The sequence below is a fragment of the Juglans microcarpa x Juglans regia genome, chromosome 2S (genome assembly GCF_004785595.1).
Source record: "Juglans microcarpa x Juglans regia isolate MS1-56 chromosome 2S, Jm3101_v1.0, whole genome shotgun sequence".
NCBI classification, from domain to species: domain Eukaryota; kingdom Viridiplantae; phylum Streptophyta; class Magnoliopsida; order Fagales; family Juglandaceae; genus Juglans; species Juglans microcarpa x Juglans regia.
This window is the reverse complement of record NC_054597.1, coordinates 5650348-5665000: the sequence shown is the minus strand read 5'-3', so window position 1 is coordinate 5665000 and position 14653 is coordinate 5650348. Positions and strand designations below refer to the sequence as shown.

At 37.3% G+C, this 14653-nt stretch overlaps 3 protein-coding genes across 3 annotated transcripts in view; 1 reads left to right on the top strand and 2 right to left on the bottom strand.

Moving 5' to 3' along the window:
* LOC121252805 overlaps positions 1–105 on the bottom strand; it is a 1433-nt gene extending 1328 nt beyond the window's left edge. Inside the window, exon 1 of the mRNA XM_041152623.1 lies at positions 1–105. This exon is cut by the window's left edge and continues 666 nt beyond it. Within this exon, the coding sequence (XP_041008557.1) occupies positions 1–105 (105 nt within the window).
* Positions 106–986: 881 nt separating this feature from the next.
* LOC121252804 (RHOMBOID-like protein 3) lies at positions 987–4550 on the bottom strand. The gene is given in 6 exon segments (XM_041152622.1): positions 987–1300; positions 1730–1980; positions 2214–2377; positions 2777–2940; positions 4104–4161; positions 4164–4550. Coding segments are annotated over 6 exon segments (999 nt in total). The 5' UTR covers positions 4411–4550; the 3' UTR covers positions 987–1185.
* Positions 4551–11483: 6933 nt separating this feature from the next.
* On the top strand, positions 11484–13175 carry LOC121253269 (protein ROOT PRIMORDIUM DEFECTIVE 1). The gene has a single exon (XM_041153267.1). The coding sequence runs from the start codon at positions 11619–11621 to the stop codon at positions 13035–13037; it is 1419 nt and encodes a 472-aa protein (XP_041009201.1). The 5' UTR covers positions 11484–11618; the 3' UTR covers positions 13038–13175.
* The last annotated feature ends 1478 nt before the right edge of the window (positions 13176–14653 follow it).

Here is a 14653-nt window from a genome sequence, read left to right as displayed (position 1 = left end):
GATTCGCTTCTTTAAGCCAATAACTCTTCTCTCTCCTTGCGATTTTTCAGAGGCGAAGTCTCGGATTAGAGTTAGGAGTTGCTTCCGAGGGTCACTTCCCGCCATGGCTTTTCAGAGGTCAAGAAACAGAGTCGGGCGAGAGAGATTGCCGATAGACAAGAGACGAAAATGGAGTGAAATTGGTACGGGTGAGCTCTATTTATAGAAGAGCTAAAGCTAACTGACTAACGAATTATACAACCAATCCAACAAACTTTAGAACTAATAGCTTGAAGCAAAGATAATAATGGCGGCTCTATTATTCCCTGTTACCGTTAGACAGCATAGTAGATTATCGTATCTATATGCTTTATAGTTTTTATTAATCATATCTTATAACCTCAAATTTTAATTTTTGAATCGTATAATTAAAATTTGATTGCATATGTCTTCTTTTTCAATTCAATTTCTGGCATTACTTTTTGAAAAAAAGTAAATAGATCTGAAACCCACTTGAAAAACTCACTTTTTAATAAGAGTACGCGGGACTTGCACACTTTAATACTGTATCTAGCATTACTGTTTCAAAATTCAAACTTGAAAGCATCATCAACCCACAAACCACGTGATGGCTCAAACTGATTTGGAGCATTGGATGGAAGAAAGTTTTTGGAACAATCGTGGAGACATTTCATTAAGAAATGGGGATGCTGATGATGAAAAGAGTGACAAGATTCTTGGAGTAGATACTTTGGAGCCACATTTGAACTCCCAAAAAAGAAAAGGAAAATGATTCAAATTACAGACATAACAAATAACAGAACCTTTCAAGCATCAAAGCATCAGCATGTTTTTGCTTCCGATTCAGTTCCTGATCAGGCTACTTTATCTTATGTCTCTGAGCTCCAAACCCAGTTCCTGTTTAGGAGGTCTATCCCACAAAAAGATCAAGATCTTAAACCAAACAAGAAGATACACAACAAAAAATGGCTGCACTCGGATAACAATTCCATAAACTATAACGATTCCATGAACTATGGCACAATACAAATGTTATGAGTAGAAGCATATATATTACACTCTTTAATGCCCAAAGATGCTATGAAGTAGACATAGAGGAAAGATCAATTTCTAAAACAGCTATGCATTTACTTTACATAAGAGGAAGAAAGGTCCCATAGGAGGGGGAAGGCCATCCTAAGAAGCTTAATTTTCTCCACAATTCCATCTGGAGGTCGGAACACAGGACACGTAGTGACACCAGTGGCAATGATCATTCCCATTCTCACCCCGGAAAAGCATCACCAATGCTACTACAAACCTGCATCATTTAAGAACAGAAACAGTTCAAGTTGGTGTTGTTCAACATAACTATACCATTGATGGTTGATAACATTGAAAAATGAAAGTAAAGTCCTTGCTACTTTTTGACCTATTATTTTTAGTTTTTATGTATAATTGGATTGCGTAACTTGGTAAGCCCAGAATAATATGTGAGCTCCTACAAAAATATATAAGGAACAGTCAACAGAGTATCGAATGAATGGTTAACAGAATGGAATAGCTTCTCTCTTCGGGATCCCCTATTGCCACCCAAAACACCAATATTCAATGAGATGATTAGCGTCTAATGGAAGTGCACATTCAGATGATATGGTCAAAAGTCTTTTTATCTTTCATTTCCCCACGTCCTCAAAACCTTACTAATTGATAAGTATCAATTATTTTAATTATTGGAAGAGTAACTTACCCAACAATCAGTAGAGCAAGGGAAATAAGCCACAATACATATTGGTAAGCCTTGTATTTGGATTTGACAAGAATGCCAGCAGGAAGATTCCGCTGCTCTAACCACCCGAACTGAGGACGAGGAAGCAATACAAAGCCAAGGAGGAAACCTGCCAGAAATCCGCCAATGTGCGCGTAATTATCAACATGTGGCAATATCCCAATACCAAGGTTGATGACAATGATGACCAGAAGTGTGATCAGCGCTGCAGCCTATAGAAGAACTTAAGTAGTAAGAATTAGCAAGAGAAACTGAACATGATTACTTGAATAAAGATGCACAGCCATTGCCCCTTTCAAGCTAGGTTCAAAGTATGCTAGCTTGCTAGTAACATCTAGCCAAGGCCAAATATTATGGAAAATTTGAAAGTATAACCATGACTAACTTAGATCTTGTATGTAACCAGCTCTGTAATATACAGGAGCAATTGGCTAGGATAGCTAACCTTGTTGCTATAAATAGTCCAGTTTGTAATAAGTTCGGAGAGCATCGCTCCAAGAAGCCCAAACAGAGCGCCAGAGGCACCAACAGAGATGTTGTTTCTAATGAATAGAGAAGAAAGTATGCTCCCACCAAAACCTGATAACATGTAAACTATTCCGATCCGAACTGCCAATTCCAAAACAATATATCAGCAGTCATTGGATTGTTGGAAAAACAATAAATAAAAAAAATACTTATAAGGTTGGATAAACTCCTTCCTGTAAATAGCTTTAAGAGCGCATATGCATCAAGGTAAAGACCTTATTTACCGATTACCATATTGCAAAATCAATTCTGTAGAGTTTAATGGAAAAGCAAACAAAAAAGGAACAAATAAGAAGCAAAAAAGCATTCGTCTTGGATGGGTGGTCTAATATAAAAGATAATGGATTGCTTTGGTGACGTAAGCTATGGATAATCACACAATGTTTTCGGAATTTAATTTACTCTCCGGTAATCAGCAATAATATGTTACTTATGTACAAGCCTCATCATTAATTTAAAACACAATAATGAGCAACATACCAAACCCAAATTGTTGTTCTAGGCGTATACCAATGAACACCAGGCTCAACATGTTGGCAACCAGATGAATAACACCAGCATGCAACCAGATGCAGGTGACAAGTCTCCATCCTTGATGATTCTGCACGACCCTAGTCCACTTAAGTGCTCCCAACTTCTCCAATCTTCAAGGATGAGAAAAAGAAAAAGGGGAAAAAAAAAAAAAGTTCAGCTGAACCATTTTCTTCACAAATGAAGGAAAGAACATGCAGATAATTGAAAACAGTATTTTGATCAGAAATTCTATCTAATGCAACCAAAATTTCATCCATGGTTCTTTGAAGATTGAAACTTCCATCTCACGATGCACAAGAATATGATTTACTGCCTGAAAATATAGAGGAAAGAAAACATCCTGCAAATTATTTCAATCAGAAATTCTATCTAGTAATACCCAAAACTTGCTGTAACCCACAAAGAAATGGCATAACAGTGATTCCATCGCAGAGGAGTCAAGGAGAGCCGTTGCTGTAAAGTCAGCAAATTTCCATCCAAAGCATTTAACCAAATCATAGACGCTTACAGTTTACGCAGGTAAGGGATCATACAGCATGGAAAAAACAAGGAGATTTGAGTACCAATGTATTACCAAAACACAACTGCACAAGACTCCACTAACTCCACCAAAAGTTTCACATTTTCACCAACAAAAGTCAAAACAGTCAAAAGCCTTTGAAAATGGCACTCCAAGTCCAAGTAATTTAAATTCACGCCACATAGACGGGAATTTTAAACTAAAAAATCTTGAAAGAACAAACATCTATAAAATGGCGGACAGAGCTACCGGTAGCCACCGAAGATCACTTCATTAAAGAAGAGGCACAGTTTACTAGATCTATCCAATTTTCACCCCAAAGCACCTTTTTTTTTTCTTTTTTATTTTTGATTAAAACCAAAGTACACCGCAAAGCACTTGTTCGGTCAAAAATCGAAGAAGACTAACAAGCACTAACAATCCCAATTTCATTCCAGAGCAATCCCCAATACCCAAATATCAGAAACTGAAACAAAAATATAGATTTTATCAATAAAAAGCAGAAAATCTGTCATAGGTTAGAAGTATCAGCAGGAGAAGAGAACCCATTCTATAACTTCACCCTAAAACACCCCCCCCCCCCCAGGTTGATCAATCACACACACCAGGGGTGTCAAATTTTTAGCAGAATGACAACCTATGGGAAAAAAAAAACCAGAAATTCAGAGTTGGGTGACAAAAAATAGATCACACAATCACGCTCATACAAACAAAATAAGATACGATTTTTTATTTAAGAAATTACATCCTTACGTTGCAGAAGAAGGTCCAAATAACGGATTCTCCTTGATAGGCTGGAACGAGAAGCGCCAAGAAACCTTGCCACACACTTCCCCTGAAAGCCAAGATTGTGCTTGGGACAATTGTTTATGTACATGAGGACAAGGAACATGGCCACGTTCGCCACCACGAACATGGGGATCAGCCAAGATGTCCATTGGGTCTCCGAGTCATCTATCCGAAAGGAAGAAGAAGAGGCCGAGTAGCCACTGTCGTTTACTCTGCTTTTCACTTCCGCAGTTGGTCCTCCTCCTCTGTTTTCAAGATCTTCACCACGCATTCTCTCTCTCTCTCTCTCTCTCTACAATTCTGCGTCAGGAGTGTGGGTTCCAGAATATTGGAGAGGTTGGATGGAGTTGGTGTGAAGGGTTTAATGGAGGAGTGGGAGATGTGTGACTGTGGGCAAGGAATTTTTGGTTTTCTTAACCGTTACTGTCAGTGGAAGAAGCTGTGTACATTCGGGAAACATGCTACCACACTCGCTCGGTCTTGTAACTTTTTTATTTAAATTTTTAACAAATTTTAGAAAAATTTATAAGGAATTAATATCAAATAGCATTTGATATTATTTTCTAATTATAAAAAAGATTAATAATAGGATTACAAGTTACACACAATTAGCATCGAAAAGCAATTTAAAAAATAATTTTTTTTTTTTAATTTTAGTTGTATATAAGTTATAACTCTATCAATTTTTTTTTAATAAAAAATATTTTTTTGGACCCTTTTTAATAGCTGTCAACAAATAATGTGATAACACATGCAAAGTGATATGTGCGGTTGGCATTAATGTTATTCCTTTTTAGGGACAAATGGACTGCCACGCAAACTACATATATAGTATATGGAAAATTCTTTCTTATCAGTCGTTATTCATTATCTCACACTTCATATTCTATGAAAAATATCACACACTTTATGAAAAAAAAATTATAAGTATAGAGATGTAAGAGTGATTAGTGACCGGCAAATAGAATTCATTATAGTGTATATGGAAGTTAATTCCATTCTCAAGGAATAACATGCTTTTCCTTTTCCAGCTCTTATTGGAAATTCCTATCAAACTTGCCCGCACACATTAGATTAGGATGTTGTATTTATGCTTTTCACACATTGCTTTATAGATCTATCACCAACGATCAGAATTGCTCTTTCTTGATGCCTAGCTATTGCACTATAATATCAGCATATGCTCCCAAACTTGCACAAAAATGGGCATTCCCAGATTTGATTCTTTCTTTGTTTCATCTTTTTTTGTAATAATATCGTACACGCGTGTTTTCTTATAAAATATCAGTATAGATACTCCACATTACTGATATGATATAATTTGATTTATAAGATAAATTTAATTAACTATGTTCTTTACACCGACTTGCAAGTAGATGAATTCCAATCATAAATTAGATGTCACTAAAAACTCAAACCCTTATTCTTTTGAACCCAACCTTTACTCTTTTGAACTAGCAGCGTGCTTCATGCTTCTCTTTCCTATCGGTGACATGAACCCATGAGTTGGGTGCATTTATGTAATTTAATTACCTAAACCAAGAAAGGTTGTTGTGTGGACCAATAGGAGAAAATAAAAGTTTGGATAAATGATATTTGTAATCATGGAGTGCGTAAGAACTGCACAATTTTTTTTTTAAAAAATGAGTAAATACGAGACCTACATGAAAAAAAAAAAACTAATTTTTTAATAGTAAACCTTATTTTATTTCAAAACGATTATGTGGCGCTTACACATTCCATAACTATATGTAACCTTACTTGGATATGCCAAATTTCGGAATCATATTCCTCCATTAATTTCCTGTAGGGTGTGCTTAGTTAGTAGGCAAGAATATTTCAAGTAATTGGGAGGCATCGGTACTAAACCGTTTCGAGCTGAAAACAAACGCAAATGTCACATAGAAAATTGTTAAGCTATAAAAATATCTTAACAATTTTAAAATATCGAATAATATGTTAACATATCGAATAATTGTTAGGATATAAAAATATCGAATAATATCATGTTAAGACGACCTTTAAAAGAAGAGAAAATAGATCATAGAAAATTGTAAAATTGTCCGATTACATTTTCTCAAATGTCTCATCGCTTTTTCTTTAAGCCACGTGGATAATATTCTATTTACTATATTTCTAACTATTCCTCAATCATGCAATAGATGAAGTAGAATAAAGTGGGAAAGTAAATATAATTGGTTCAATGAAAGAATAACATTAATATTACGTGCATGAAAGCTTTTATATTTTGAAAAAAATGTAGACTTTCTTTTATTTATCAATGCACGAGCTTCCTAATATTTATCATATATTATAATAGAAATACATGAATAACGTTTATCCTCTACTCAGGGGATCTTTTTCACTTCTTTAATTTTATCTTTTTCAAATTAAAACATTTTCCATTTTAAAGGCTTTGAACTTTGGGAATTACCTTAGACTATGATCATTTGAGTGGGCTATCTATGATAACAAATATTATTATATATTATCACATATATTGTATCCTTAAAAATCACTAAATTAATTAACCTTTCCACCGATCATGAGGCTATGAGATCGTACGTACTTCATTCATAAAAGCTAAGGACGTTTTTTATCTATAGAAATAATCATTAATGCTAAATATAATATCTAAATAGACAAGTTTTGTTGTGAAATACTATACAAAGCACACACACCAATAATAACAAATAAGATAAAAGTAACACAATCAAAAACATGACACACAATATATATGATTCGGCAAATTGCTTACGTCCACAGGAACTACAGAAATCTTATTAACCAAAGGAGATTACAATCACTCAATCTCAACTCACACTCTCTAAGGCTTTTTGCTCTCTTACACAATATGCACTCACTAGACAATTGTTCTCTCTCAAAATATGTTTAAGGCCGTCCAACACAAGTCTAATATGATGAATATATAGTGAGTGGCGCTGAAAACCTAATCTGGCAAAATTTGCGTACTTCGCTCGAGCGGAGTGTCGAGCGCGACTCGAGTGAACTTCTCGAACTTGCATTTGCTCGAGCGGTCTGTTGAGCGACGTCGAGCCAACTGTTGAGCCAACTTTCAGCAAACACTTTTTCAGCTCCAAAACCAATCTCCACATACACCACAACAATCTCCCACTTGGAGACTAGGTCTCTACATGCCAGCCACTGTTTCCAGCCAAGCACTATCATCTCTGCAGCTCACAGCTCCCGTCTTCAAGCCAGAAGACGCACTGAAGTCAAGCCTGACTTCAGTCTTCCACATACATCGCCCTTAGGGCGACTCACAACTCCCACTGCACTAGGAGTATCCGGTCTCGAACCGATCTTGGCAACCTTAGCCAACTTTTCCAGACTTTCACGAGGAACGACAAAGCTGACTCCCTTTGGCTTCCTCATATGTTTCTCGCGATCAAGCCTGCCTTTTTGCACTCTTGTATTTCTCTGCACATCACTGGATCCTGATGTCAAATACAAAGAATTAGATATCTTACCATGCGCTAAGACCAGCGCACCCTTAGTGATCTTCCAAGCTCCTCCAGAGAACGCTACTGCAAAACCGTTGTCATCAAGCTATCCCACAGAGATCAGATTTTTCTTCAGATTTGAAACATGTCTGACTTGCTGTAAAGTCCACACGCTCCTATTTGGAAGTGTGATATGCACATCACCCAATCCCACTACATCTAATGCCTCTCCATCAGCCACATACATCTTCCCAAAATCACCAGCAACATAATTCTGCATAATTTCTCGATGTGAAGTGCTATGGAACGAAGACCCTGAATCCAACACCCAATCATCAATCGGACTGTGTACTGCAAAAAGTAAGGCATCATGAATTTCTTCTGCCAACATTTACAGCATCATCATAAGAACTTTCTTGATTCCTGCAGTTTCTCTTGATGTGGCCCGGCTTGCCACAACTCCAGCACGTGATCTGCTGCCCAGATCTCATCTTGTTATTTCCCCTACTCTTGGAGCTTGACCTGCCATGTCCTCTGCCTTTATTGTCAACAATCAGGGCAGATCCTGAACCCGAGGACTCACCAAAGTCTCTCTTACGTACTTCTTCAGCAAGTACCATGTCACATATGTCATCATAGTTCAGTTTTGTCTTGCCGGCTGAACTACTCACAGCCATCCTCATGGCCTCCCAACTATTTGGCAACGATGCCAACAAAAGCAATGCTCTGATCTCATCATCAAACTCAATTTCTACAGAAGACAGTTGATTTGTGATCGTATTGAATTCATTCAAGTGTTAGGCTACAGACATACCTTCAAACATCTTCAGATTGAACAATTTCTTCATCAAGTGCACATTATTGTTCATAGATGGCTTTTCATACATTCCTGACAAAGTCGCCATGAGATCCATCGTGGTTCTCTCCTTACTGACATTGTGTGCCACTATTCTGGACAAGGTCAGCCGAACAAGACCTAGAACCTGTTGATCTAACAGGGTCCACTCAGCATCAGTCATGCTCTCCAGCTTCTTTCACAACAGTGAAAGGTGGAGCCTCTTCCCATAGAGATAATCTTCAATCTGCATCTTCCAGTATCCAAAATCAGTGCCGTCAAACTTCTCGATCTCGGGTGCGTTCACTTTATCTCCAGCCATCATTCTTCTTCAGATCCGACCTTGGCTCTTAATACTAGTTGTTGTGAAATACTATACAAAGCACACACACCAACGATGGCAAATAAAGTAAAAGAAACATAATCAAGAACACGACACACAATATACGTGGTTCGGCAAATTGCCTACGTCTACAGGAGCTGCAGAAATCTTATAAACCAGAGGAGATTACAATCACTCAATCTCAACTCACACTCTCTAGGGCTTTTTGCTCTCTCACACAATATGCACTCACTAGATAATTGTTCTCTCTCAAAATATGCTTAAGGCCGTCCAACACAAGTCTAATATGATGAATATATAGTGAATGGCGCTGGAAACCTAATCTGGCAAAATCTGCGTATTTCGCTTGAGCGGAGTGTCGAGCGAATAGCCAAATGAACATTGGCTCGAGCGGAGTGTCGGGCGATGGTCAAGCGAACACTAGGGTTTGCGTCTCGCTCGAGCGGAGTGTCGAGTGCGACTCGAGCGAACTTCTCTGACTTGTCTGTGCTCGAGCGGTCTGTTGAGCGACGTCGAGCGAACTTGGCTCTAGCTAACTTTCAGCAAATACTTTTTCAGCTCCAAAACTAGTCTCCACATACACGCCAATAAGTTCTGCATAAACTCTTTGTAAAAAAGTTGATATCACTAATACTAGATACAATTTTTTTTTTCCTCTCAAGAGGTCGGATGTATTTTTTTTTATAAAAGCTTGCACGAGATTTATCTATTTGAGATTTGTACTAAAATATTATTTCTTTTTGTAAAATAAAAATCATAAGGGAAAATGACAGAACGGACGTGTGTTTAGGCAAGCTTCAACGTCCGATCGACAAGCTGTGGAAATTGACGGTAATATGTACAGTTTTTTTGTTTTTATTGTCTCGGCATCCAAACAAGAATGCGTATAAATTAACCTTTTCTAATTTCTACCTTCTAAGTAGTTGTGTCGAGTAGTACTCGGCCGTTTGTTGGTTGAGATGGTTGGGTTGGTTGTGTCTGTTGCTTTTAAGTAACTCTCCTATCTTGCCACGTGGAAATTATTAACTACCGTTGGTTGTCACCCTCCCCATATTATAACCATGCATGCATGCTGCATCTTGTTAAATTCTTTGAACATAAGTCTTTGCCTTTCTCTTGCATGCATGAACGTACGTACGGGAATTATAATCACATCATGTATGTCTCACGTACGTAAGATTTTCGATAACTCTTAGATATTAAATTCATAATTTTTTGTGTGCATTTAGGTAAGATATATATAATAATATTTATGTTGCATGTTGATAAGGTGACGCCAGCTATCATATACACTAAGATTCATAAACTCTGAGAATTATTAAAGAAATTAAAGAGGTAAGAGAGATAATAATTAAAACTCTGATATTTCATGCCCTACCTAACATATAATTTTTTTTTTTTTTATATCTATCGATCCCGCATGCCGACATGACCAATGCCTTTCATATCAAGTTTGAGGAATTAACATTTACATTTACCTAACATGATGGATGATCAGTCCTTTTCAAGTTTTTGCCTGCAAATTCATGAATCAGGCCGTCTTTCCTGTATCATTTACCTTCATTTTTTTTTTCAATAATAATAATAATAATAATAAAAGATGTCATGGGAAGTAGTACTAGCATATTCATGCATTTCCATATATACAAAATAAATAAATAAAAATCGAAAGTTTATGTCCTGATCATCTTGGCCGGATATAGACTTTTTATTTTTAAAATTTTGAGATCTTCTAGATCAAGACAAAGAAGGGGGAAAATTCCAATATCCTATTAAATAGCCGTTTGGTTGTGAGTTTGTTAAAGAATGATTATATTAGTCATGATATGTTTTATAAATTTATAAAAAAAAAATATATATATTTTAAGTATTTTATAAAAAGAAACAAAAAACTGAAAATCCGATGCCTAGAATTTGCTACATAAATGATTTCTTAAGGCAATAGTGTTGCTTTAATTGATCCACTAACAAATCGTTGGCATGTTACTTTGATTAAGACATTATTTTAAGAGGTAGAGGCACAAGAAATCCTTCAACTATCGGTGAGTACTCCATTGAGTTGTGACGATAAAATGTTGTGAAAAAGTATTAAATCTGATTTTTTTCTCAGTCAGAAGTACATATCATCTTTAAATAGAGATTCAACATCGAGATAGTGGTAGTACTTTTTCAACCATTCGAAGTAGCACCTATTGGCACAATTTGGACTTTGGATGTTCCTAATCCAGTTAAGAACTTTTATGTGTAAGGCTATGAATGACAGTTTGCCTATTCGAGTCTTTTGTATATAAGACGGATTAATATTTTGCAAACCTCTATCTATCCAATCTGTAATTTAGCTGAGGAAACTATTATGCATGTGTTATGGGAATGTCCTTCCTCTTTATCTATATGTGTTGAGTGTTTGTACAAGAGGTTTAAAAAAATCTTTGATCCTTCGAGGGAGTTTTTCTGAACTGTTTTATTTGCTGTCAATGAGGCTCAGTCCTCTAGATCTGAATCTTATGTGCACTTCGGCTATGCTTATTTGGTTGTGTGCGAGGACAGATCTGGGCTAACCCACCCACCTTTTGAGTTTACTTGTTTGGATAAGGGCCCGATATTATGGGCTTATACAAGTTTTTCAGTGAACTTCCCGTATTGCCCTTCATATGTTCAGTTGTGTTTTAGGCCTCGTTTGCTTTGAGAGATGCAACACAAAACTGATTAGTCGCAATCGCATGTTTTCTTGACTAATCAAATACCAAATACTTCAAAGCTTACGTTTGTACATTTCTCTCTGCAAAAATCCATAAACCCTAAAACCCTACCCATAAAACCCAGAGCCCCAAAAAAAAATGCTCCTCCTTATCGGTCCCTTCAAACACAAAACCCCAACCATCAAAGCCCTAGCAACTCTCCTCTTAAATCTCTCGTCCGCCAGATCATTGTCCCATTCCACCTCCATCCCCACAAAGCAGCAACGCGTACGAGACCATGGCTACGACAACTACATGGAAATCGAGAAGAAGACCCGCAAGGTCCTCAAGTTCCAGGACCTCATCCTCTCCCAGCCCAACCAAACCGTCCCCGTCTCTCGCCTGGATCTCCTCGCTCGCCGCCTCGGCTTCAAACAACACGAATCCGGCGCTTTCGTTCTCAAATTCCCTCACGTTTTCGATATTTACGAGCACCCGGTTCAAAGAATACTCTACATTCGATTATCCCGGAAAGCCCTTTTGCAAATTGAGCAAGAAAAGCAAGCTCTCGATGCTCAAATCCCCGACGCCGTGATCCGCCTCCGGAAGCTTGTAATGATGTCGAGTACGGGTCGGATCCGCCTCGAACATGTGCGTATTGCGAGGAAAGAGTTTGGCTTGCCTGACGATTTTGAGTACTCGGTAATTCTCAAGTACCCCCAATACTTTCGATTATTCGATGCTAAGGAGACTAGGAATAAGTACATTGCGATTGTTGAGAGGGATGAGAGTTTAGCGGTGTGTGCTATAGAGAAATCTAGGGAGAGAGAATACAGGGAAAAAGGGATCGATGCTGAGGATATAAGGTTTTCGTTTATCGTGAATTTCCCACCTGGATTTAAGATCGGCAAGTATTACAGGATTGCAGTGTGGAAATGGCAACGAGTTCCGTATTGGTCGCCTTATGAGGATGTGTCGGGTTACGATTTAAGGTCGCTGGAGGCCCAGAAGCGAATGGAAAAGAGGGCGGTGGCAGCAATTCAAGAATTGTTGTCATTGACTGTGGAGAAGAAAATTACGTTGGAAAGGATTGCACATTTCAGGTTGGCGATGAATTTGCCAAAGAGATTGAAGGAGTTTCTTCTTCAGCATCAGGGGATATTTTATATTTCAACGAGAGGTAATCAAGGGAAGCTGCATACGGTTTTTCTTAGGGAGGCATATAAGAGGGGTGATTTGATAGAGCCAAATGATTTGTATTTGGCAAGGAGGATGTTGGCTGATTTAGTCTTGTTGAGCCCTAGGAAGGCAAATGTGGATCGGGAATTGGTTAATTATAGGAGAGATAGAGAAGATCATGAAACAGGGCGCTTTAGAACCGAGTTTGTGGATGATGATTTTCATAATTCCGCAGTTGAGGATAATGTTGGGAAAGATAGGGAGGGGGAGGATAATTTGGACTCCGATATGGGTTCTGATACTGGATCTGATTTTCTAGATGAGAATGATGATTGCCTTGAAACTTTGGATGCAGAGGATATCCATGTAGCTGAGAGCGAACTAAAACCAGTGGCTTGAGGCTAATTTCAGATGTTATTGGCCAATGAAGAAGTGATGCATTACAGAAGAAAAGCATCGTCTTGAAAGACGAATGATTTATATTCATGGGCTCAGAAGCACCTCCTATAGGAATTAGTTCTTGGAGAAGATCTAATGCTTTGGAGGACGTTGTTTCCACTCAAGAGGGTTTATTTGCTTTCTCCATGGAATGAAGTTGAGGCCCCTTTAGTTTGAATGCGGAGTTAACAGAAGTTGGGCCATCTGGTCATTGACACATCTTGTCACCCGCATCAGTTTGGAATAAATGATTGGCATATAAGTTCTAAGCGATTGAAGAAATTAAGCATGAAGCAAGCTTATGGAAAAGATGTTGCTTCAGTTTAGCCACTCATGCCGTGATTTTACTTTTCCCTGATGATCATCCTCATTCAGATTGTCTTGACATTCTGATTCGGGAAGGTTGTGCTGAGATGAAGCTTCAATCCATGGGATTCTTCCTTAATATGCATTCACTTGATCAAATATTTCTCAGAAAATCAGCAAAATAGATGTTATCATCATGTTGGTTGGTTTGGTTGTCTCCACGAGTTTACATTCCAATGTTAAGCGGTGTTGCTTCCCCTGCTTCACTAGCATATATGTCCAATTGTGATGGTGGCCATTTTTCCAGGCTTCCTTTTGATGGTTTTTTCTTGATTTAATTTAAAACCCCTTAACTTCTTTTCATCCGCATCTAACTCATTCCTTCTGACCACTTTTGTCTCCTCACCCAATAACATGAAGTCCCTACCAAGAAATAAACAATAAATTTATGTTGCTTGGGTAAGCAGCAGAATTACACATCACCACATCTTTTTTTTTTTTTTTTTTTTCTATAACAAGTATGTAATATATAGATGATAAGTAGAACAACTCAATTAGTTTAATAAGAATAAAATAAATTAAAAAATAAAAAATAATTTCAAAATATGGAAAGTGTATGCCCTCCATTTTAATTGCTTATGAGACAATACTGTTAACATTTACGCAACACAACTAGTGTAATAAATGTGAATTGAAAGATGATTTAATTCTTAGTTGCAGGTGATAAAAGGCGGTGTTATGCTCCATTCAAGTTTAAAGTTTGAATCCTCTTATATACAAATAATTTCTGAGAATCATCGGATTTGGAGAACTTCTCTTTGAATATTTGAAGTGTACTTATGAGAAATTCTTTGCTGAGGATTTGTACACCGTTGCTTTATTCTTGGACACCTTACCTGGTGCCAATAAAAAAAATTTCTTAGTTTTTGTGATGAACACAGTTACACATACCTGGCAGATCCACGTAAAGTTAGCAAACCAAACAAGTTATCAATGTTAATGGTGGTGGAAAGGAAAAGGCTGAAACGAAGCCAAAATGGTGTCTTGTTTTACTAAGAAACATTTAATTATCACGGTCTAACCAATATATTATCTTAACTCTGATGGGTTAAGGCACAATGCATCACCAGTTTTTCTTGAGTTGCGACAGGCTTACATCCTATTCATAATTTAGACAACTTTAAATATAATAATATTTTTTATTAAATTTAAATACATCAAATCAAAAGTAAAAGGAAAAAGTTAAACTCACGAGATTCTCCCGATGAATT

Coding starts and splice junctions, on each gene's coding strand:
- LOC121253269 (XM_041153267.1), top strand. CDS start 11,619: ATGCTCCTCCTTATCGGTCCCTTCAAACACAAAACCCCAACCATCAAA.